Source organism: Nicotiana tomentosiformis, chromosome 1, assembly GCF_000390325.3.
Source record: "Nicotiana tomentosiformis chromosome 1, ASM39032v3, whole genome shotgun sequence".
Classification (NCBI taxonomy): Eukaryota; Viridiplantae; Streptophyta; class Magnoliopsida; order Solanales; family Solanaceae; genus Nicotiana; species Nicotiana tomentosiformis.
Window position 1 is genome coordinate 71294849 of NC_090812.1, and position 20626 is coordinate 71315474.

Sequence of the window (20626 nt, forward strand, 5' to 3'; positions counted from 1 at the left end):
TTTTTATCTAATTGCCTTTCAACCTCATTAACAAATACTTTGAGAGCATTTGCTGTTTGAGATTTTTCTTTCAGCAAATAGATGTATCCATAACGTGAAAAATCATCGATAAAAGTGATAAAATATTTTTCTCCACCAAAAGATGGAATATCAAAGGGTCCACAAATATCGGTGTATATAATATCAAGAAGATGAGTGCTTCTTGTGGCACCTTTCTTACTATGCTTGGTTTGCTTTCCCTTAATGCAATCCAAACATATATTAAGATCAGTAAACTTTAGACTCGGAAGAATCTCATTCTTTACTAATATTTCTAACATTTCTTTGGATATATGACCCAAAAGTTTGTGCCACAAGTAAGTAGAACTTTCATTTAGTGAACTACGTTTAATTTCAACATTATGTTGAACACTAAGAAGGGATTCAGAAAAACCAATATCGAGTTTCAATTTATATAAGCCGTCACTTAGAATATCAGAACCATAAAAAATATATTCTTATATAAATTGAAACATCCATTTTCAAACTTTAAATCAAATCCAGAAACATCAAGTCTTGAAAGAGAAATCAAATTCCTAGAAACTGAAGGTACATAAAGAGTTTGCAATAGATCAAGGTGACGTCCAGTATCCATGATCAAACGATAAGTCCCTATGTCTTCAACTGGATCCTTCATACGATTTCCCATGAACAAGAAATGCTTATTTGGATTTGTAGTTTGAATCATAAGGAATCCCTGCAATGTAGTAGATACATGAGCAGTTGCACCAGAATCAAGCCACCAAGTATTTTTAGGAACTTCTACTAAATTTGATTCGAAACATACAAAATCACTAAGTGTACCTTTCTTTTCGAACCAAGCTTTACGTTTCAGGCAATCTTTCTGATAGTGTCCTTCCTTGTTACAGAAATGACACGTATTTGCCTTATGTTCCTTCTTAGCATCCTGTTAAGTTTAGCAGGTGCTTTCTTCTTCTTGAACTTGTTGGCCTTCATTTTAAGTCCTTTACTAGCTCCTTGACCCATGAGGTTAATTGAATGACTCCCTTATTTCTTAAGTCTTGACTCCTCTTGAGTTAGCATACTGGACGGTTCACTAACATTCCACTTATCCTTAATAGTGTTATAGTTAATTTGAAAAGGTCCATATTTAGGAGGTAACGAGTTCAGAATAAACTGAGCCAAGAAGGAGTCATTCACTTTCATCCCCAGGGTCTAAAGTTTTCCTGCAATGTTAGTCATCTCGATGCTATGATTTTGCATACTACGCGACCCATCAAACTTCATAGTCGTGAGTTCAGCCATTAGTGTACCAGCGAGAGACTTATCTGCAGGACGAAAACTTTCTTCCACAAACTTCAGGTATTCCCTGGTACTTTCTGTTTGTGGAATAGTACTCTTAATGTTGTTGGCAATAGTCATTCGTATAAACATAAGGCTCAGCCTGTTAGAACGTTCCCATGCTTTATGGAAAGACTTCTCATCCGCACTGCTCGTATCAGTAATGGAAGTGGGCTTATCATTCAGCAAAGCCAAGTCAAGATCCATTACACCTAAGTGGAACTGGACTTGTTCATGCCATCCAGAGAAGTTCAATCCATTGAACACAGTAACAAACGAAGCATGCGAATGAAGAGGAATAACTGCAAAATAGATAAAACATGCTCACAAATCAATATGGATTCATTAAAACAATTAAAGTATATTACAATTCTCCTTTGGGTAAATATTGCGACACACTATCATAATTTAAATGTCATTTAGTCTTTAATAGGTAATTAAATATTTTTAACCAAACATATATGACATCTTTGGACAGACAATATATATTTTGACTAAAAAATATTAATTTGCCTCATCATATTCACTATTCATAGAATAATTGATCCACCTTTGGATAAATGATAGGCATTTCATTAATTTCATGGATAAACTATAATTTTATGTATGCATATTTTTCATGAACATGCTAGTTTGGCCACTTTGGTGACTAACAAACTATAAACATAAATGCACACATAAAATAAATATCATAAGATTTTATGCATGTGAATACCTTAAACAGTCTAGTTCGATCACTTTGGTGAGGAACAAACTATATAAATATTAGTACATGCATAAAATTTAAATATTATGTATGTGTATATTTTAAATATTCTAGTTTGATCACTTTGATAACTAACAAACTATATAACTTTAAGTACATACATAAAACTAAAGGTAATGAATTTATCAATAACTTAATTACTTAATGTGCCAAATAACTTAAATATATCAAAATTAACGTTATGGCTCAATAAATAAACAGTAACTAATAATGAGTCAAACCTCACATCAAACAACTGTCAGCAAAATCAATGAAAAATTGTATGGGCTTAGACCAATTTACTACGTTAAGGCATCCGAATATTACTCATCATATTCTGACACACTTTAGCTATCATTCTTTTTAAAAAAACAAAAAACAACCCTAAAGGAGACCGTACCGTCAATATTACATTGTTCAAGTCGTTGTCTTCATTGCTCAACACCAAAACTCCTTTTAGCTTATATATTTGTTTAAGGATAGATATCATGACCTCTAATTGCTAAAAACAGTTATAATCATAATCTTTTTCCAAACAAAATAATCTAATAATATTCAAGACTACATCATGTTTGAGAAAGTTAAAAGATGAAAATTAGAATATATATCTGAACAGTTTGAGCACCAAACCGAAGCCATTAATTTTATTCTTTAAAATAAATACTAAATAGCTACAACTAATGGGTTGAATAATTAATTGCATAAAGCAAAGAACGTGAAGTCCGAACTATACACAGAATAGACGCCATGCACTTTAAGGTTCTTTTCATAACTGTGTAATCCGTAAGGCGCATAATCATATATTTAACATTACATTCTTTATCGAAGATTATCCATTCAATCAAATCCCACGCTCTGATATCATATGTAAACATAAACTTTAACGCATATCAGGATCTTGAACATGATAATTTTATAAATAATCGTATGTTAATTGGTAAATTGATTTCTACCTCCTAGCCCTAACCTTACGTTACCACAGCCATCAGTGATGGAATTGTATATAGTAAAAAGTGGTAACCCTAATGGTGGAGAGATGACCAATTTATAGAGATTTAAATAGAATCTAGTACGTCCATCAAGTAACCAATTGGACGTATGAGATTTGCTCATTAATAAGCCTTAAATTTATTGGGACACCCATACATAGAAAAATATTACATGGAAGTCTCTAAAGAGCATAAAATTGGTGGATGTGACGTACGTTCGAGGATGATAATATTGTCAACTTACTCAAAGGGTGTCCGGAATTGGAAGCTATGGAATTGTATTTGTTTGACGGTTTCGAGCGCCTTGAAATTAATTCTTTAAAATTAAAAAAAACTGAAGTTGAATTGGGTTTCTTGTGGTCAAAATGGTCCCTTGGAAATTATTTCCCCTTATCTTCAGCATTTGGAGATTTCAGGAAATCATTATGATTTGAAGTGTAGGCTTGTAGATGTGTCTTCCTTGGTTAATGTTAAGCTTACTTTCTACATTACATGTTACAAGGACATCCAGGTAGGGATGGCAATGGGCGGTGCGAGTGCGGGTTTAGACATATGCGGGGCGGTGCGGGTTTATATATATGCGAGTGCAGGGCGGGGCAGGTTAAAATAAAATAAAAATATTTTTTTGGGGTGCGGTGCTGGTGCGAGTGTGAGTTTAAATTTTTTACGAAATAACAACTTTTCAAGTTCTTGTGGTTGTTGTTATGGTATTTGTTCTCACTTTTTCTTCATCTGTTATGGATGAATTAATAAGAACTTTACTGCTATGAACAAAATGCTTTATTTTTTTCTGACAAGTTGACCTTTTAGTAAATAGTTTTTGTAATTTGTTGTTAATATATTCCTTGTGCACCGGTTTTGAAAGTTCATAGAATTGGTATTTAAGTGTCGGTTCTTGAATTTCAGATTGGGATGTATCGCATCCCAGTGGCGAACTTTTAGCTTAAAATTTTGAATGTACTCAATGATCTGTAAATATTGGCTTTTTTGCTTTACTACATGCTTTATCTATTGCTATTGTATAGATTATTTTCTTTACAAAATTATACTTTTTCAAGTTGCGGGGCGGGGTGGTGCGGGTGTGATGCGGGGCGGGTTGAAATTTTGCGGGTTAAGAGAGAAACCGCCCGCCGGCATCGCTTGCCATCCCTACATCCAGGCTATGGAGGAGGGCATTGTTGATGATGAGGAAAACAGTTGTCATGATTATCATCAAGTTTTTAAGACCCTCGTCGCACATAATCTTCAAAAGTTGAGTTATACAACCGAGCTAACAATCGGAACTTGGTTTGCCGAGGTTTGTTTTTAGCTTAAAAGTCCTTATTTTCACTGATTGATGTTTAGCATACAGTTCCATAATGTAAGCATTATACAATCGAGAACCTTGCACAAATTTCACAAGTGCGACTGGATTAACTACAGAGACTTGAGGAACACCTTTTGTGCCTATTGTTGGTATTTATCTAAAGGTGATTCATGATTAAAATGTACCTTTGGACAAGACATATTGTTTTGTGAAAAGGTGTTACCCATTCTTTAAAGGATACACCTATTCTTTGTGAAAGGTGTTATTCAATCTACATCTATTCTTGAAAAGGTATGTTGGTTACCAGTTGAATCTTTATAAATGCTGATTGCTTTTGTAGATAATCAAGATTTCAAAATCTTCATCTTTTCACTCTCTTCAAAAGTATCCTTTCCTTATTCACTCTAAGTTGGTACAAAAGCAGTTGAGAGATTTAAGAGTTCTCCGGAACTTCTATTTGAGTGCAAATTACAAGATTCCATAGCGTGCCTCGAACCGTTTTTTCCATATTCAAAACTCTATTTCTTCTTTTATAGTTAACTATTTCTGTCTTATTTGTTAGTTAAATGCTCTTCTAAGTGTTTCCATCTCTAATATTCTCCAACACCTTTTGCTATCCTTTTGCCAACTTTTCGAAGTCCGAAATTTCTTTTTTCGTGCCGCAAAAGATATATCCAGAAACGGGGATTTTTGTACATCGATGTTGCTTAAAGTGTTTAGATGGTTAGAGTTCTCACAACACTATCTCTCTGCTGCGTAATACTTTCTTTTTGTTGTTATTGCTTTCTCCATTCTTAGCTGGTTTCATTGGGATTACTGCACTTGACTAGGTCCTGTGTATGTTACAGCTCGAAGGGGTGCTGATTCCAGAATTGAGATGCAAATATCTAACGCTGCAGTTGCATATGGAAAAGTTTGATTTGTATGGAGTAGATGGACTTTTGCAAGCCTCGCCTCACTTGCAGACACTCAACATAGACATGGCGACCACAAAAGTAACCTATCTAGAACTTTTTCTTCTCTTTTTACATAGTCATTTTATACACCCTGTCTTGTTAAGTTGTTTCTGAAGGAGAATACTAATATATTAACATAGTCATTTTATACACCTTGTCTTGTTAAGTTGTTTCTGAAGGAGAACATTAATATATTAGTAACTATTATCAGTAAGAAGCTTTGCTTATGTCACTGTAAAGCTTCATTTTAAAGTAGTATTGTTGTTGCTTTCATTGTGGCAAATGAGCTCTGAAACGAAAAGGATTTTTCCGCAACACTATTTGCTTGGGTTACTTACGCCATAAAATCTTTATGATAGCAACAGCCATCATAATCATTTTTCAAATACCATTACGAGTCGTCGGCTTTGAATTTTTTCTGTATCAAACACTTCTACTGTGGAATCATATTTGTCACCTTTGTGCAATCTCCATTAGGCTAACCTGCATTTGGTCCTGATTATATTCTCTGTCTCCAGCTTGAAGATTTCCTCTACGACTTTGAGTTTGAATATTCGGACGCAGGAGATAATATGTCATTGCAGGGTCGGTTTTCAAGTTTTTATTTCCCAACCTCAAGAATGTTAAGATTGTCATTTCCTCTGATAGGTGTTTAAAGAATCATTCCGAATAGGGCTTTGAGTTTGAGAATCTTCTCAAACTTTCAAAATTTCTTCTGAAGAGCGCAATAGTTTTGGAGAAGTTTGATATCATATCAAAGAGAAGAGAATGTGAGAGATGTTCAACGAGTTGTGCTTCCCAATTTTCACTTCGATTAGTTAAGAGATTGTTAGATTGCCCGGCATCCTTCACCAATTGTCCGATTAACATCAAGGTGTGAAGTTTCTATGACTAGACTGTAGCGGAAGCCAAATGTATATAGTGTGAATGAGTCACAACTACTATACCAAAAATTATGACAACCACTAAATAATAAACAAGACAATAAGACAACAATAAAAGAACACCAGAATTTACGAGGTTCGGCCAATTTTGCCTACTTCCTCGGACACAATCAATATTTTATTCCACTCCAAAATTACAAGTGAAATAATACTAAAGAGAGAAGATACAAATGCCTTAAAAAGATAAAAAAGGCAAATGAGAGGTGTATTTAAATCCTAAACATTAGACCTTCTTTTATAGGGTGAAATTCCCATTCAAAATTGTCATCCACCGATGTGGGACTTTTGACAATTTCAACAAATCTCCACCTTGGCAAAATTCCACATCTTCAATTTTCTCTCAATAACAAATTTTGGTTGTGTCTTCATCTTCAATCTTTAGTGTTCAACAATGTTGATCAAATCCAAATAATGTTGAAACTTGACCGCAGTCACCACTTTTGTCAGCATATCAGCAGGGTTCTCCGTAGTATGAATTTTCTTCACCGTGACTCCACCTTCTTCTATGATTTCTCGTACGAAATGATACCGAACATCAATGTGCTTCGTCCTTGCATGATAAACTTGGTTCTTCGCTAATTGAATAGCACTTTGACTATCACAAAAAATTGTAATATTTTTTTGTTCAATACCAAGCTCCTTTAGCAACCCCTGAAGCCAAATTGCCTCCTTCACAGCCTCCGTAATAGCCATGTACTCTGCCTCTGTTGTAGACAAAGCAACTGTTGACTGCAAAGTAGACTTCCAACTAACTGGTGCCTTTGCAAAAGTAAACACATAACCAGTAGTTGACCTTCGTTTGTCCAGATCACCCGCAAAATCTGAGTCACAATATCCAACTACAGACCGATTGCCTTCCTGCTCAAAAACTAACCCAACATCTACAGTACTATGAATATACCGTAGAATCCATTTCACAGCTTGCCAATGCTCCTTTCCTGGATTATGCATATATCTGCTAATAACTCCAACGGCTTGTGAAATGTCAGGTCTCGTACAAACCATTACATACATCAACATACCAACAGCATTTGCGTATGGCACCCTTGACATATACTCCTGTTCAGTTTCATCCTTTGGCGATATAGTAGTACTTAGCTTAAAATGGGGAGCAAGTGGCGTACTAATTGGCTTAGTCTTCTTATCTATGCCAAAACGCTGTAGTACTCTCTTCAAATATTCTTTCTGAGATAAACAGAGTTTCTTTGAACGTCTATCTCTTATTATTTCCATGCCAAGAATTTTTTTTGCCTCACCCAGATCCTTCATCTCGAACTCCTCCTTCAGTTGAATCTTCAACTTATCAATTTCTTACGAATTCTTGGAAGTTATCAACATATCATCAACATATAGGAGAAGATATACAAAGGAACCATCATTAAGTTTGCGCAAATACACACAATGATCGTATTTGCTTCTCTTGTACCCTTGCCGCAACATAAACTTGTCAAATCGCTTGTACCATTGTCTAGAAGATTGTTTCAATCCGTACAACGATTTTTCAAGTTTGCATACCATATTTTCTTTTCCAGCAACTTTGAATCCTTCTGGTTGATTCATGTAGATTTCCTCCTCCAAGTTTTCATGTAAAAACGCAGTTTTTACATCCATCTGAACTAGTTCCAAATTCAACTGTGCTACCAAAGCCAACATAATTCTAATGGAGGAATGTTTTACAACTGAAAAAAATACTTCATTGTAATCAATTCCCTCCTTCTGAGCATATCCTTTGGCCACCAATCTTACTTTGTAGCGAACATCTTCTTGGTTAGGAAATCCTTCTTTCTTTGCAAATACCCATTTGCACCCAATTGTTTTCTTTCCCTTCGGGAGATTAGCCAATTTCCATGTATGATTCTGATGAAGGGACTGCATTTCTTCATTCATGGCAATCCTTCACTTATCTTCTTTTGAACTTTGGATTGCGTCTTTATAAGTGGTAGGAACACCATCAGCTACAATTGAGGTTGCACAAGCAACCGTCTCTATGAGACGAACAAGTTTCGTTATTGTCCTTTTTGGCCTGCTGGTTGCTATTGATTCAAGTTGTTGTCGAGGTTCCTGAGTTGGAATCTCCCTCTCTACTAGCTCTTCTTCCAGAGGGTAATCTTCATGAGTTTCCTCCTCTGCTTCTTGTGTAGGAAAAATAAATTTTCCCTCAAACTCCACCTGCTTTGATGCACCACCAGTTTGTTTGACATCTTCAACTGTCACCTTATCTGTTATGGCAGATTCATCAAAGGTAACATCTCTGCTGAATATAATATTCCTTGTCTCTGGACACCATAAGCGGTATCCTTTGACTCCAGAAGTAATCCCCATAAATATAGCCTTCTTTGCTCTCGGATCCAATTTTGACTCTTTCACATGATAGTATGCAATTGAGCCAAACACGTGCAAAGAGTCATAATCTACAGCAGGTTTTCCATACCATTTTTCAAATGGTGTCTTGCCATCAATAGCAGCAGATGGTAGACGATTAATGAGGTGGCATGCATATGTAATTGCCTCAGCCCAAAATTCTTTGCCCAAGCCAGCATTGGACAACATACACCGTACCTTCTCCAGTAAAGTCCGGTTCATACGTTCTGCCACTCCATTCTGTTGTGGTGTATTTCTGACAGTGAAGTGTCGGACGATGCCATCATTTTCACAGACCTTATTGAAATGATCATTTTTGTATTCACCTCCATTGTCTGTGCGAATACCCTTGATCCTCCTGTCTGTTTGATTCTCCACCATCGTCTTCCATTTGAGAAAAATTCCCAACACTTTATCTTTCCTCTTCATTGTATACACCCACACTCTTCGAAAAAAATCATCAACAAAGGTTACAAAATAGTGCTTCCCACCCAATGAAGGTGTTTTGGAAGAACCCCAAACATCAGAGTGTACATAATCCAAAATGCCTTTAGTATTATGGATCGCTGTACCAAATTTAACCCTTGTCTGTTTCCCTTTGACACAATGCTCGCAAAACTCCAAGTTGCAAGTCTTTACGTCTTTTAACAATCCTTGATTAGATAGAGCTTTCAAGGATTTCCCTCCAGCATGTCCCAAGCGCATGTGCCATAGCCTGGTTGCTTCTGCCTCTTTGTCATCACTAGATGTCACTGTTGCTGTCCTAATAACTGTACTACCATGATAGCGGTACATGATATTGTTCTTCCGATTGGCCTTCATTACCACTAGTGCACCGGAGCATATTCTCATCACTCCATTTTCTGCAATGATTTTGAACCCTTTTGATTCTAGGGCTCCCACAGAGATGAGATTTTTCTTCAAACCCGATACATATCGAACATCTATTAATGTTCTGATCATTCCATCATGGCTCCTTAATCTTATTGAACCAATGCCATATGAGGTAAGAGGGTTGTTATCCACTGTGTGGATGACTCCATATTCTCCTTCTTGAAAATTCACGAACCAGTCCTTGTTGGGACACATATGATAGCTACAAGCCGAGTCCATCAACCATATGTCTGATGATGTTGATAACTCTGTTGTAACTAATGAGAAGTCTGAATCATCACAATCAGCTACATTTGAATCCATAATGGCCTTTCCATTGTTATGTCTGGCCTTATTCTTCAACTTCGGACAGTCTTTCTTCCAGTGCCCCTTTTCTCGACAAAAGGCACATTCATCTTTGCTGGGTCTAGATCTCGACTTGGATCTTCCCTTCTTAGTCCTCGTTTGATTTTGAGGATGACCCCTCACAATTAGTGCTTCTCCTTCTCCGCCCTTCTGTTTTTCTCCCTTTCTTTATTCATAGCTATACAAAGCCAAACAAACTTCTCTGAGAGAAATTTCGTCATTTTCATGGAGTAGAGTAGTTTTAAGGTGCTCGTACTCATTAGGAAGTGACCCCAACAACATCAAGGCCAAGTCACCATCATCAAAAGTTGCATCCATATTTTACAAATCTGTGACCAACTTATTGAAACTGGTGATATGTTCATTCATTGTGGTACCAGGAACATAGGTGAAGTGAAACAGTCTCTTCTTCATGTACAATTTATTTTGACTGTTTTTCTTCAAAAATTTATCCTTCAGTGATTTCCATAATTTACTTGCAGAAGTTTTCTTTGTATATGGATATTTTTGCTCTCTAGCAAGGTAGGATCGAATGGTACCGCAAGCAACACGATTGATAATTTTTCAATCTTCTTCTAACATCTGGCTTCTTTTCTTCAATGGCAAGATCTAGCCCTTGTTGAAAAAGAACATCCAGAACCTCGCCTTGCCACATCCCAAAATGTCCTGACCCGTCAAAAATTTCTACCGCAAATTTCGCATTTGACACAATTCTTGTCATAAGCGAAGATGCCAACGATGACGTATTATTGACACTTGATGTAGATTCTTCTTGTTTACTGTCTCCCATTTTGACACAAATATTATTTAGTAGCTGACGACACAAATCAAGATTATTTCCTTTCTGGTGTGGAAGATCAGACTAAGCTGCAACCACAGAGCATACTCAGACAGAACCTTGACTCAGTTACCAAGATAGATCTTTTCTGATGTGGAAGATCAGACTATGCTGCAACCACAGAGCATACTTAGACAGTACCTTGGCTCTGATACCAATTGTTGCGGAAGCCAAATGTATATAGTGTGAATGAGTCACAACTACTATACCAAAAATTATGACAACCACTAAATAATAAACAAGACAATAAGACAACAATAAAAGAACACCAGAATTTACGAGGTTCGGCCAATTTTGCCTACTTCCTCGGACACAATCAATATTTTATTCCACTCCAAAATTACAAGTGAAATAATACTAAAGAGAGAAGATACAAATGCCTTAAGAAGATAAAAAAAAGGCAAATGAGAGGTGTATTTAAATCCTAAATATTAGGTCTCCTTTTATATGGTGAAATTCCCATTCAAAATTGTCATCCACCGATGTAGGACTTTTGACAATTTCAACATAGACTGCAAGTAGTTTCCAGATTGAATACGAGAAATGTCGTTGTATCTTAAGTTTTTGATAAACTACTCATGCCATCAATTATACTGAAATTCTCTATGTAACTAATTAGTATTTCCTTTGAACTTACCCTTCTCGCATACAAATATCAAATATGACATGTCGTGGTAGCTTTGTTTCTCGTGGTGGTTTTTCTTTGTGCATTTTAGATGTTGTACGTGTGCATTGTGATTACTTTGCACCTCTTATTTTTCTGGACCTATTAAGGTAATCTGATCTATAAGCCAGATTTAGAGGGTGTTTGGAATGACTTTTAAGCTGGTCAATTCAGCTTTTAAGCTCTTTTTAGCTTTTTTTAGTGTTTGATAAAGTTAAAAAGTACTTAAAATAAGTTAAATACTGCTTAAAACAAGCCAAAAATAATAAGTTATGCAACCCCAACTTACTGCGGCTTAAAAGTTATTTATGTTTAAAAATCACTTTTTTTTAAGCAATCCAAACGGGCTATTATTTTGATAATTAGCCTTATGAACTGTAGTGTTTTCCTACCTTGCTTTATTCCTTTTTGGCTTCTTTCTTGGAAGAAAGAGGTCTGCATTGTTAGTTTACCTCGAATAACTTTTAGCAGTCATTATCGAGGTTTAACAATGCTGTTGAATCTTTTCATTTAAAATTAAGGTCATAATAAGACCGTTATTTGCCTGAAATTTCAATTCATCTGCCAGATTTTAGTTGGCTAGGACAGCTCTAGTTTGGTTTCTGTTTTCCCTTTGGTTGAACAGGTATACTGTAGTTGAGAATTCATCAAGAATAATGAGTGACTAATTTAAGTGAACTTTGCAACAAGTGTCAGGCCGTATTGGAATCAAAGTATATTTTTGTTTAGAATCTTATAGTTTGTTAGTCCTTGACGTATGGCTTTAAAATGTTGTACTACATTCAATAATAGCTTTAATTTCTTTACTCTTCGGTACCAGTGAATGAAATAAAAATCATGTGTTACCCCAGTCTTGACTAGTGTTTGACATGTTTTAACGATACAAAATGATATGACCAGTGAAACTTGTAAAAGTGAACTTAAATTTAGATAATGGATGATGGATAATGTGATGATCCTGATGATAATAATCTGGGTCTTGCAAAACTAATTGTGTGACATGATGCTCCTTATTTTCCAGATACTGCTAACCTAATTGTTTATCTCTCGGGCCGTAGCTTTTTCCCTTATTCAAAAGGGTTTTCCACATAAAAATCTTGATGTCGTTGTCACTCTTTTATTCTTGTTAATTATCGTATTTCGATGCTATGTTATTATTCCATTTTTATTTTCGTGAATATTATTTTTGTAGGGTTTATTCCCAACACTATTTTATATCCTTGACAGCGAACTTAATGAACTAGCAATACTTGTAGATCTTAAATTCTCTCTCTCTCTCTCTGCATTTGTATATAACACATTTACATAAATACTTTGGTTGTTTTTCATATGAACTTTGTTTAAACTTTTCTGCTATACAGCTAAAGCACTTGCAGCTTCTCTTTTGCTGCTCGATTCGTTATTTTACTTCTCATTTGGAAATATGCTTATTTGCTGACACATTTGATAAAGCTATGGCCTTAGCTCCAAACACATGTTGATTAATGTACATTTGCTATCAGAAAACTAGAAAAGTTTTACCAACTGCCCAAGCTCTACACCTCACAACATGCTCTCTTGGATTCCATCACCATAGTCTTACTGGAGAGCAAGCGGAAGAATTCTCTATTTTGTAGCAGAAATTGCTACGACTGCTTCGTTTGGGTCACTTTGCGCTTCTGGATTGCAGCTTGGTAACCTCAGTTCCTGCACGTTATTCCCTCTTACTTCGTTTCGCTTTGTTTTTAGTGTTTTCCTGTGTATAATCTGTGATCCTTTTTCCCAACAATTAACAATAAAGCGAATGGAATTAACTCTTTTGTGCTAGAAATCCACAAAAGAGTTGCCTAGAAGTGGTTTTTGTTAATGTTACAGATGGGGATGTATCACTGTGTGATGAAACCCTTATAGTTGAGATCAGCTGTCTTATTGACTTGTAGTCAAAGCTATTTTAGATAAGAAAATTTCTGCATATCACTATAGGTCACTACATATTTTTCCTTTTTTCGATGATTAACGTTTCAAAGAGTTTAATGTGCAATATTATTCATTTTTTGTCTTCGATATTAACTGATTATGATGAGATGTAAGTATAGATCCTAAGCGTTAATTAAAGACCTTGACTATAAAAGCTCATATAAAGATCTGAAACTGTTCACAGAATATCTTATAACTAAATTCTAATGTTTGGTCACTTTAACATCTGATGACTCCTACAAAAATGTCTCACTTTTATTTTTTAATCATTCTTTGAGCTCTTTTAACTTGTAATGGGCATTTGGAATTACTGGTGTAGTCGTTTTCTGCTATTGCTCATGATTCAAATAACCATATAGGGAACTTCTGAAGCATAGAGCAGGAAGATTAGAATAGTTTGTTCATCTTCCTGGGCGTTGATGATGTTCTTCGCTGCTCTGATTTTGCTCTTTCAAGGTAATTGCATAGTTCAAAAAGTTAGTTTAGTGATCTATCGTGTTGGATCTTTTACTACGGTGATATTGTTTGAAGATTTATAATTTTGACTTTAACTGAACTTCAATAAAATGAAAATAAGACTACAATATTTAATGTGTAGCCTGAAAATTTTTAGAGCTTTGATTTTTCCGTTCTTTGTCCCAAAGTAAAGATTTGGACAACTTGAGTTGTTTAGTTAGCCCTTCTGGCTGAGGATAAACAAGAGTATCTATGAATGGCTCAAATTAAAACAAACAATTTGGACTAAACACTGGCTTCCTAACAGGTTACATGAGTGACTATTATCTATTCAGTGGGGCTCATATTGAAGAAAAACAAAAAAGAAATGAAAAAAATGGGATAAGTGCCTAACTTTATTGACAACTTTGTTGAAGAAAAAAATAGGAGGTGCCTAACTTTGTTGAAAAATTATAGGACTAAATTAACAAGAAGTCATCTTCTTTGTAGTAGTTGGATGACATCTATTACTATAAATAGAGGCCTCCATTCTTCATTTCAATTACACCAAAATAAGAGAGAAACAATAGAAGTTAGAGAGAGTAATTCACAGATTATAGTATGTGAGATAAATAGTGAGTGTGAGTAATATTATAGTGAAGTGTTTTAAATAAAGAGTGTTATTTTTTTTAAAATTGTAGTAGTCTCTTGACACTACTAAGTTGTAATATTATAGTGGTTATATTTCTCCACTCGGGTATTGTATTTTACCCATTAAAAGAGTTGGTGTCGTTGCTACTCTCTTGTGTTATTATTATTTGTCGTGAATATTATTCCTGAGCGGGATTATTATTTTTTCCAACAACGTGGTATCAGAGCCATGGCAAATAAAGGTACGATGTCTTTTCAGTACCCCGTCTCACAAAAGATAATTATGAAAAATGGTATCTACGTATGAAAGTCATTCTTGGTTCTCAGGATGTGTGAAAAATCGTAGATAGAGGGTATGCAAAACCCGATAATGAGGAAGTTCTGCCTCAAAATAAAAAAGATATCTTGGCAAAGACAAGGAAGAAGGATCAACAGGCCCTCACGCTCATCCACCAATGTTTGGATGATGCCATGTTTGAGAAGGTAGCAGATACTACCACCTCAAAGGAAGCTTGGGGGATTTTACAAAATTCTCTTCAAGGAGTAGACAAGGTGAGGAAGGTAAAACTTCAAACTCTAAGGTCTGATTTTGAAGTTTTAAAAATGAAAGAATCCGAATCTATTTCAGATTATTGTTCAAAAGTGAAGGCTGTTGTAAATCAACTAAGAAGATACGGTGAGGACATAGAAGATGTCCGTGTGGTAGAAAAAATCTTTCGCATTTTAACACCTAAATTTAATTTTGTGGTGTGTGCTATTGAGGAGTCTAAAGATTTAGACTCTATGATGGTAGAGCAATTGGAGGGCTCTTTACAGGCCCACGAAGAAAAGATCAAAAGGAGATAAGAAGTGCCATTGGAGCAACTTCTTAAAACTCAGGCATCCTTCAAGGATTATGGAGGTTAAAAGAGCTATCGAGGGAATGGACGGGGACGAGGCCGTGGCAGTTATGGAAGAGGAAGATGTAACGGCAACAACTTCAACAATGAAGTTAAAATCCACCAAACATTAAGAGGTCGTGGCCGTAGACAAAGGGGAGGAAGAGGACGTGGCTACTATCAAGAAAATAATGGATAAAGGTATGACAAATCAAAAATCGAGTGTTATATTTATCATAAATTTGGTCATTACTCTTGGGAATGTCGTAACAATGTAGAAGAAAAATCTAACCTTGTTGACAACAAGAAAGAAGAAATTGAGTCAACGTTGTTGATGACATTCAAGGAAGAAGACAAGGATGATTGCAGCTCGTGATATTTGGACAATAGAGCAAGCAATCATATGTGTGGATGCAAAGAGAAGTTTGTGGAGATCAATAAAATTGTGAGAGGTAATGTGTCCTTTGGAGATACCTCAAAGATTCAAATCGAAGGGATATGTACGATTTTGATCTCCTGTAAAAATGGTGACCATAAGTTAATTCAAAATATTTATTATGTCCCAAAATTAAAAAGTAATATTTTGAGTTTGGGCCAACTTCTTGAAAAGGAATATGACATCCACATAAAAAATATGCATCTTTGGCTTAGAGATTCAAGTGAAATTTTAATTGCTAAAGTGCATATGGCTAAGAATAGATTATTCTCTCTGAATCTTAAGACAATCGATACAAAGTGTTTGAAGGCTAATGTGAAAGATGAATCATGTTGTTGGCACATGCGATTTGGGCACTTAAATTTTGAAGCGCTCAAATCAATGGGAGAAAAGAACATGGTGCATGGGATACCATCAATCAATCATCCCAATCAATTGTGTGAAGCTTGTTTTATTAGAAAAAATGTAAGGAGGAGTTCTCCAAAGGAGGCCATGTCAAGAGCAACCAAACCGCTCCAGCTTGTTCATACTGATGTGTGTGGGTCAATCAATCCACCTTCCTTTGGTAAAAGTAAATACTTTCTACTATTCATTGATGACTTTAGTAGAAAGACTTGGGTTTATTTCTTGAACCAAAAATCTGAAGCTTTTGTTGCTTTTAAAAATTTCAAAGTACTTGTAAAAAAAGAAAGTGGCTATGAAATAAAAGTTTTAAGGTCCGATAGAGTAGGCGAACTCACTTCAAAAGAATTTAATGATTTTTGTCAATCTCATGAAATCTGTCGCCCTCTAACGATACCTTATTCACCCCAACAAAATGGAATTGCAGAGAGAAAGAATCGAACGATTCTTAATATGGCTAGATGTATGTTAAAAGCTAAAAATTTGCCCAAGGAATTTTGGGCAGAAACTGTATCTTGTGCAGTTTATTTGAACAACAGGCCTCCAACAAAGAATGTTAGATATCAAACCCCCTCAAAAAGTATGGAGTGGAAGAAAGCCAAGTGTCAAGTACTTGAAAATCTTTGGGAGCATTGCCTATACTCATATGCCACATCAAGGGAGAGCGACTCTTGACGATCAAAGTGTCAAGCATGTGTTTGTTGGCTATGATACGAGTTCAAAAGGCTACAAGCTATACAACCTAAGTAGCGGCAAGATGGTGGTAAGTTACGATGTTGAATTTGATGAAGAATTGGCATGGAACTGGGAAGCTCAGGAAGAAACTTCATATGATTTTCTTCCTTACTTTGGTGATGAAGAAGAACTAGAGACCGTGGAACCTGTGTAGGATACAACTCCACCTCCTTCTCCAACCAATGTTGCATCTCCCTCTTTTCAAGAAAGTTTAAATAAACAGCCGCAAATGACAAGAAGTATTCAAGAGCTCTATGAAGACACAGAAAAAGTTACTAATTTTGATTCTTTATATTGTCTCTTTACTGACAGTGAACCAATGAACTTTGATAAAGCTGTTACAGACAAAAGGTGGAGATAATTGAAGTTAAATGGGTATACAAGGAAAAGAAGAATGCTGATGTAGATGTGGAGAGATACAAGGCACGACTTGTCTTTAAAGGCTACAAGAAAAGGCAAGGTATTGACTATGAAGAAGTCTATGCACCTGTTGCATGTATGGAGATGATTCGTTTGCTCATCTCTTTGGCGGCGTAAATGAACTGGAAGATCCATCAACTAGATGTCAAGTCAGCTTTTTTGAATGACTATCTTGAAGAAAAAGTCTATGTTGAACAATCATTGGGCTTTGTGGTCAAAAACCATGAAGATAAAGTGTTGCGGTTGAATAAAGCTTTATATGGATTAAAGCAAGGCCCACAAGCATGAAATAGTTGCATCGACAAGTATTTTTAAGATAATGGGTTTACTCGTTGTCTCCATGAATATGCTTTTTACCTTAAAGTTCATACTAATGGAGATATCTTAGTTGTTAGTCTTTATATTGATGATCTTATTTTCACGGGTAATAACCCATGTTTGTTTGAAGCTTTTAAGAAAGATATGTCTCGTGAATTCGAGATGACAAACGTAGGGCTCATGTCATACTACTTGAGCCTAGAAGTGAAGCAGATGGAGGATGGAATTTTTATCTCTCAAGAAATCTATACAAAAGATATATTGAAGAAGTTCAACATGCTCGATTGCAACCCCGTGAACACACCCCGATGGAGAGTGGGACAAAATTGTCCAAGTTTGATGAAGGAGAAAAAGTGGATCCCACATTTTTCAAAATTCTTGTGGGAAGTTTGAAGTAATTGACTTGTACCAGGCCAGATATACTCTTTGCGGTTGGAGTAGTAAGCCGCTTTATGGAAGCTCCTACCTCCACTCACTTGAAGGTCACTGGAAAAATTCTTCGTTACCTAAAAGGTACGATCGACTTTGGGTTATTTTATTCTTCTTCTAATGATTTTAACCTTATGGGATTTTGTGATAGTGATTATGCGGGAGATATTGATCATAGAAAAAGCACAAGTGGCTTTGTGTTTTTCTTGGGTGATTCTGTTATTTCTTGGAGTTCAAAGAAACAGTCCATAGTTACTCTCTCGACTTGTGAAGCCGAATATATAGCATCAACATCATGTACGTGTCATGCTATTTGTCTAAGAAGATTATTGAAGGAGCTCAATTTGCCACAAATTGAAGCTACAGAGATTTGTATTGATAACAAATCTGCACAGGCACTCACCAAGAATTCGGTGTATCATGATCGAAGCAAGCATATAGATACAAGATATCACTTCATCAGAGAGTGCATTGCCAAGAAGGAAGTCAAGCTCAAATATGTGAAGTCTCATGATCAGGCTGCAGATATCTTTACAAAGCCTCTTAAGTTTGAGGATTTTCAGAGATTAATATCAAATCTTAGAATGAAAAAGAAAATTCAAAATTATGGGAGAGATTTGTGGGGCTCATATTGAAGAAAAACAAAAAAGAAAAGAAGAAAAATGGGATGAGAGGTGCCTAACTTTGTTGAAGAAAAAATGGGATATGTGCCTAACTTTGTTGAAAAATTATAGGACTAAATCAACAACAAGTCATCTTCTTTGTAGTAGTTGGATGGCATCTCATACTATAAATAGATGCCTCCATTCTTCATTTCAATTACACCAAAATAAGAGAGAAATAATAGAAGTTAGAGAGAGTAATCCACATATTGTAGTCTGTGAGATAAATAGTAAGTGTGAGTAATATTGTAGTAAGGTGTTTTAAATAAAGAGTGTTATTTCTTTCAAAATTGTAGTAGTCTCTTGACACTACTAAGTTGTAATATTATAGTGGTTATATTGCTTCGCTCGGGTATTGTATTTTACCTATTAAAAGAGTTTGTGTCGTTGTTACTCTCTTGTGTTATTATTATTTGTTGTGGATATTATTCCTGGGCGGAATTATTATTTTTCCTAACATATTCATCATCTAATTTATCTATTTTTTCTAATTTTTTTTTTGAAAGATACGTGTAAATTTAATGTAGTCTCCTTGACCTGTGTATTTTGATATGGGTAGGTGCAAAATCAGTGAAGGTGGAGTTAAAGCAGGAGTTAAAGCAACAGAAAGCGACTGTAAAGAAGTGCGAGCTATGTCCATATATAAGCTTATGATCCTTCTATCAATGCTGTAAGTTATTAGTAGATAGATCTTTTGAATTTGTTGCACTTAAGATTTAGATCAATTATACTATTCATCTACTAATGTAAAAAAGTTTCACTTGAACCACTGCATTAGTACTGCAATCAACTTACTAATGAAATAAAATTAGTAAATAATTTCATGGATGCTCCGTTTAACTCTGTCGTTGTCTACCTTATTAACTCTGGGAATTTCTGCACACAAGCTCATTCCTGCAGACACTGTCACTATATATTTATTTACACTTGTTGTTAGTACTTACAGAAAGGAATGACAAGGATTTCAAAGGTACACAATGTATAACGAACCAGTAAAAGCTTTGTTGTAATACAAATAAATAACAAAGGAATCTCCTCTCAGAGCTTGAACAAAAATGACAGAATATGTTAGATTTAAATCAAAAGTTATATAGACAAACCAGAGGAAAGGACCAAACTTTAACAATAAAGTGCTAATCATCATTTTAAATAGGGATAAGTACAGGAAAGTATATCTACCTTACAATTTTTTTTCGAACTGAGGCAGGTACAAAATAGTTTATCTGTATATTTAAACTGCTCACCAAAGTGGTAGCCGGTCTACTTGAACTGCATTCTCTGTCCATACTTTATAAGGCTACTGTCAACAAGACTAAAGTATCTAACTACAACAGGAAAACACATAAAGGCGATTTTTCAGTTATGTTCTTCACGTATTAATTAGTTATTGCTTATTAAATTTAATTAGCGTGTGAAGCAAAATGAGAATAAGCAATTGAGTTCATGTTTTTGAATGACCATCTGTTAATTGTTCTCCTCATGGTTGATCGTAACTCGTATGCACTATATAATACGCAGTTCGAGCTCTTTTGCAGATGAAGCGGAAAGTATATAGTGGAACCTAAACTGAAGAAGGAACCTGTCCATTGCCTCGTGGAAAGAGGCGGATCTATGGTTTAAGTTCTATGGGTTCAACCTTTAAAGTTTTTAGCATTTAACCAATTATATTTTTAAAATTATGAGTTTATATTGCTATATATTGTAATATTAATGAATTTTTATACATAAATTTATGCTCTGTGCCAAAAATATTGAGTTCAATTGAACCCGGTACCGATACCTTGCATCCGCCTCTGCTCGTGGATAGGATCTCTATTCAAAGGTTGATCTGGATGGATGACTTAAACATCTGATCATTATAGCACTAATTAAGACATCAGCCATATAAGTATGGATTACAAAATAAATCACTCAAATACCG

The 20626-nt window shown here is 35.4% G+C and overlaps 2 protein-coding genes across 2 annotated transcripts; one reads left to right on the forward strand and one right to left on the reverse strand.

Annotated features, from left to right (window-relative positions):
- Positions 1–1215: 1215 nt before the first annotated feature.
- On the reverse strand, positions 1216–9071 carry LOC104109622 (uncharacterized). The gene is made up of 2 exons (XM_070196422.1): positions 8969–9071; positions 1216–1643 (listed from the first exon to the last, which is right to left on the reverse strand). Exons 1-2 carry the CDS (start codon positions 9069–9071, stop codon positions 1216–1218), a joined length of 531 nt encoding a protein of 176 aa, XP_070052523.1.
- Positions 9072–14654: 5583 nt separating this feature from the next.
- On the forward strand, positions 14655–15437 carry LOC138906786 (uncharacterized). The gene is made up of 3 exons (XM_070196427.1): positions 14655–14667; positions 14772–15127; positions 15219–15437. Exons 1-3 carry the CDS (start codon positions 14655–14657, stop codon positions 15435–15437), a joined length of 588 nt encoding a protein of 195 aa, XP_070052528.1.
- The last annotated feature ends 5189 nt before the right edge of the window (positions 15438–20626 follow it).

Bases quoted from the DNA above. Each gene is read 5' to 3' on its own strand.
- LOC138906786 (XM_070196427.1), top strand. The intron at 15,128-15,218 runs GTAGAAAAAATC...CTATGATGGTAG, and splicing joins ACATAGAAGATGTCCGTGTG to AGCAATTGGAGGGCTCTTTA.
- LOC104109622 (XM_070196422.1), bottom strand. From the start codon at position 9,071: ATGAAGAGGAAAGATAAAGTGTTGGGAATTTTTCTCAAATGGAAGACG. The intron at 1,644-8,968 runs GTGAATACAAAA...TCTATTTTGCAG, and splicing joins TATTCGCACAGACAATGGAG to TTATTCCTCTTCATTCGCAT.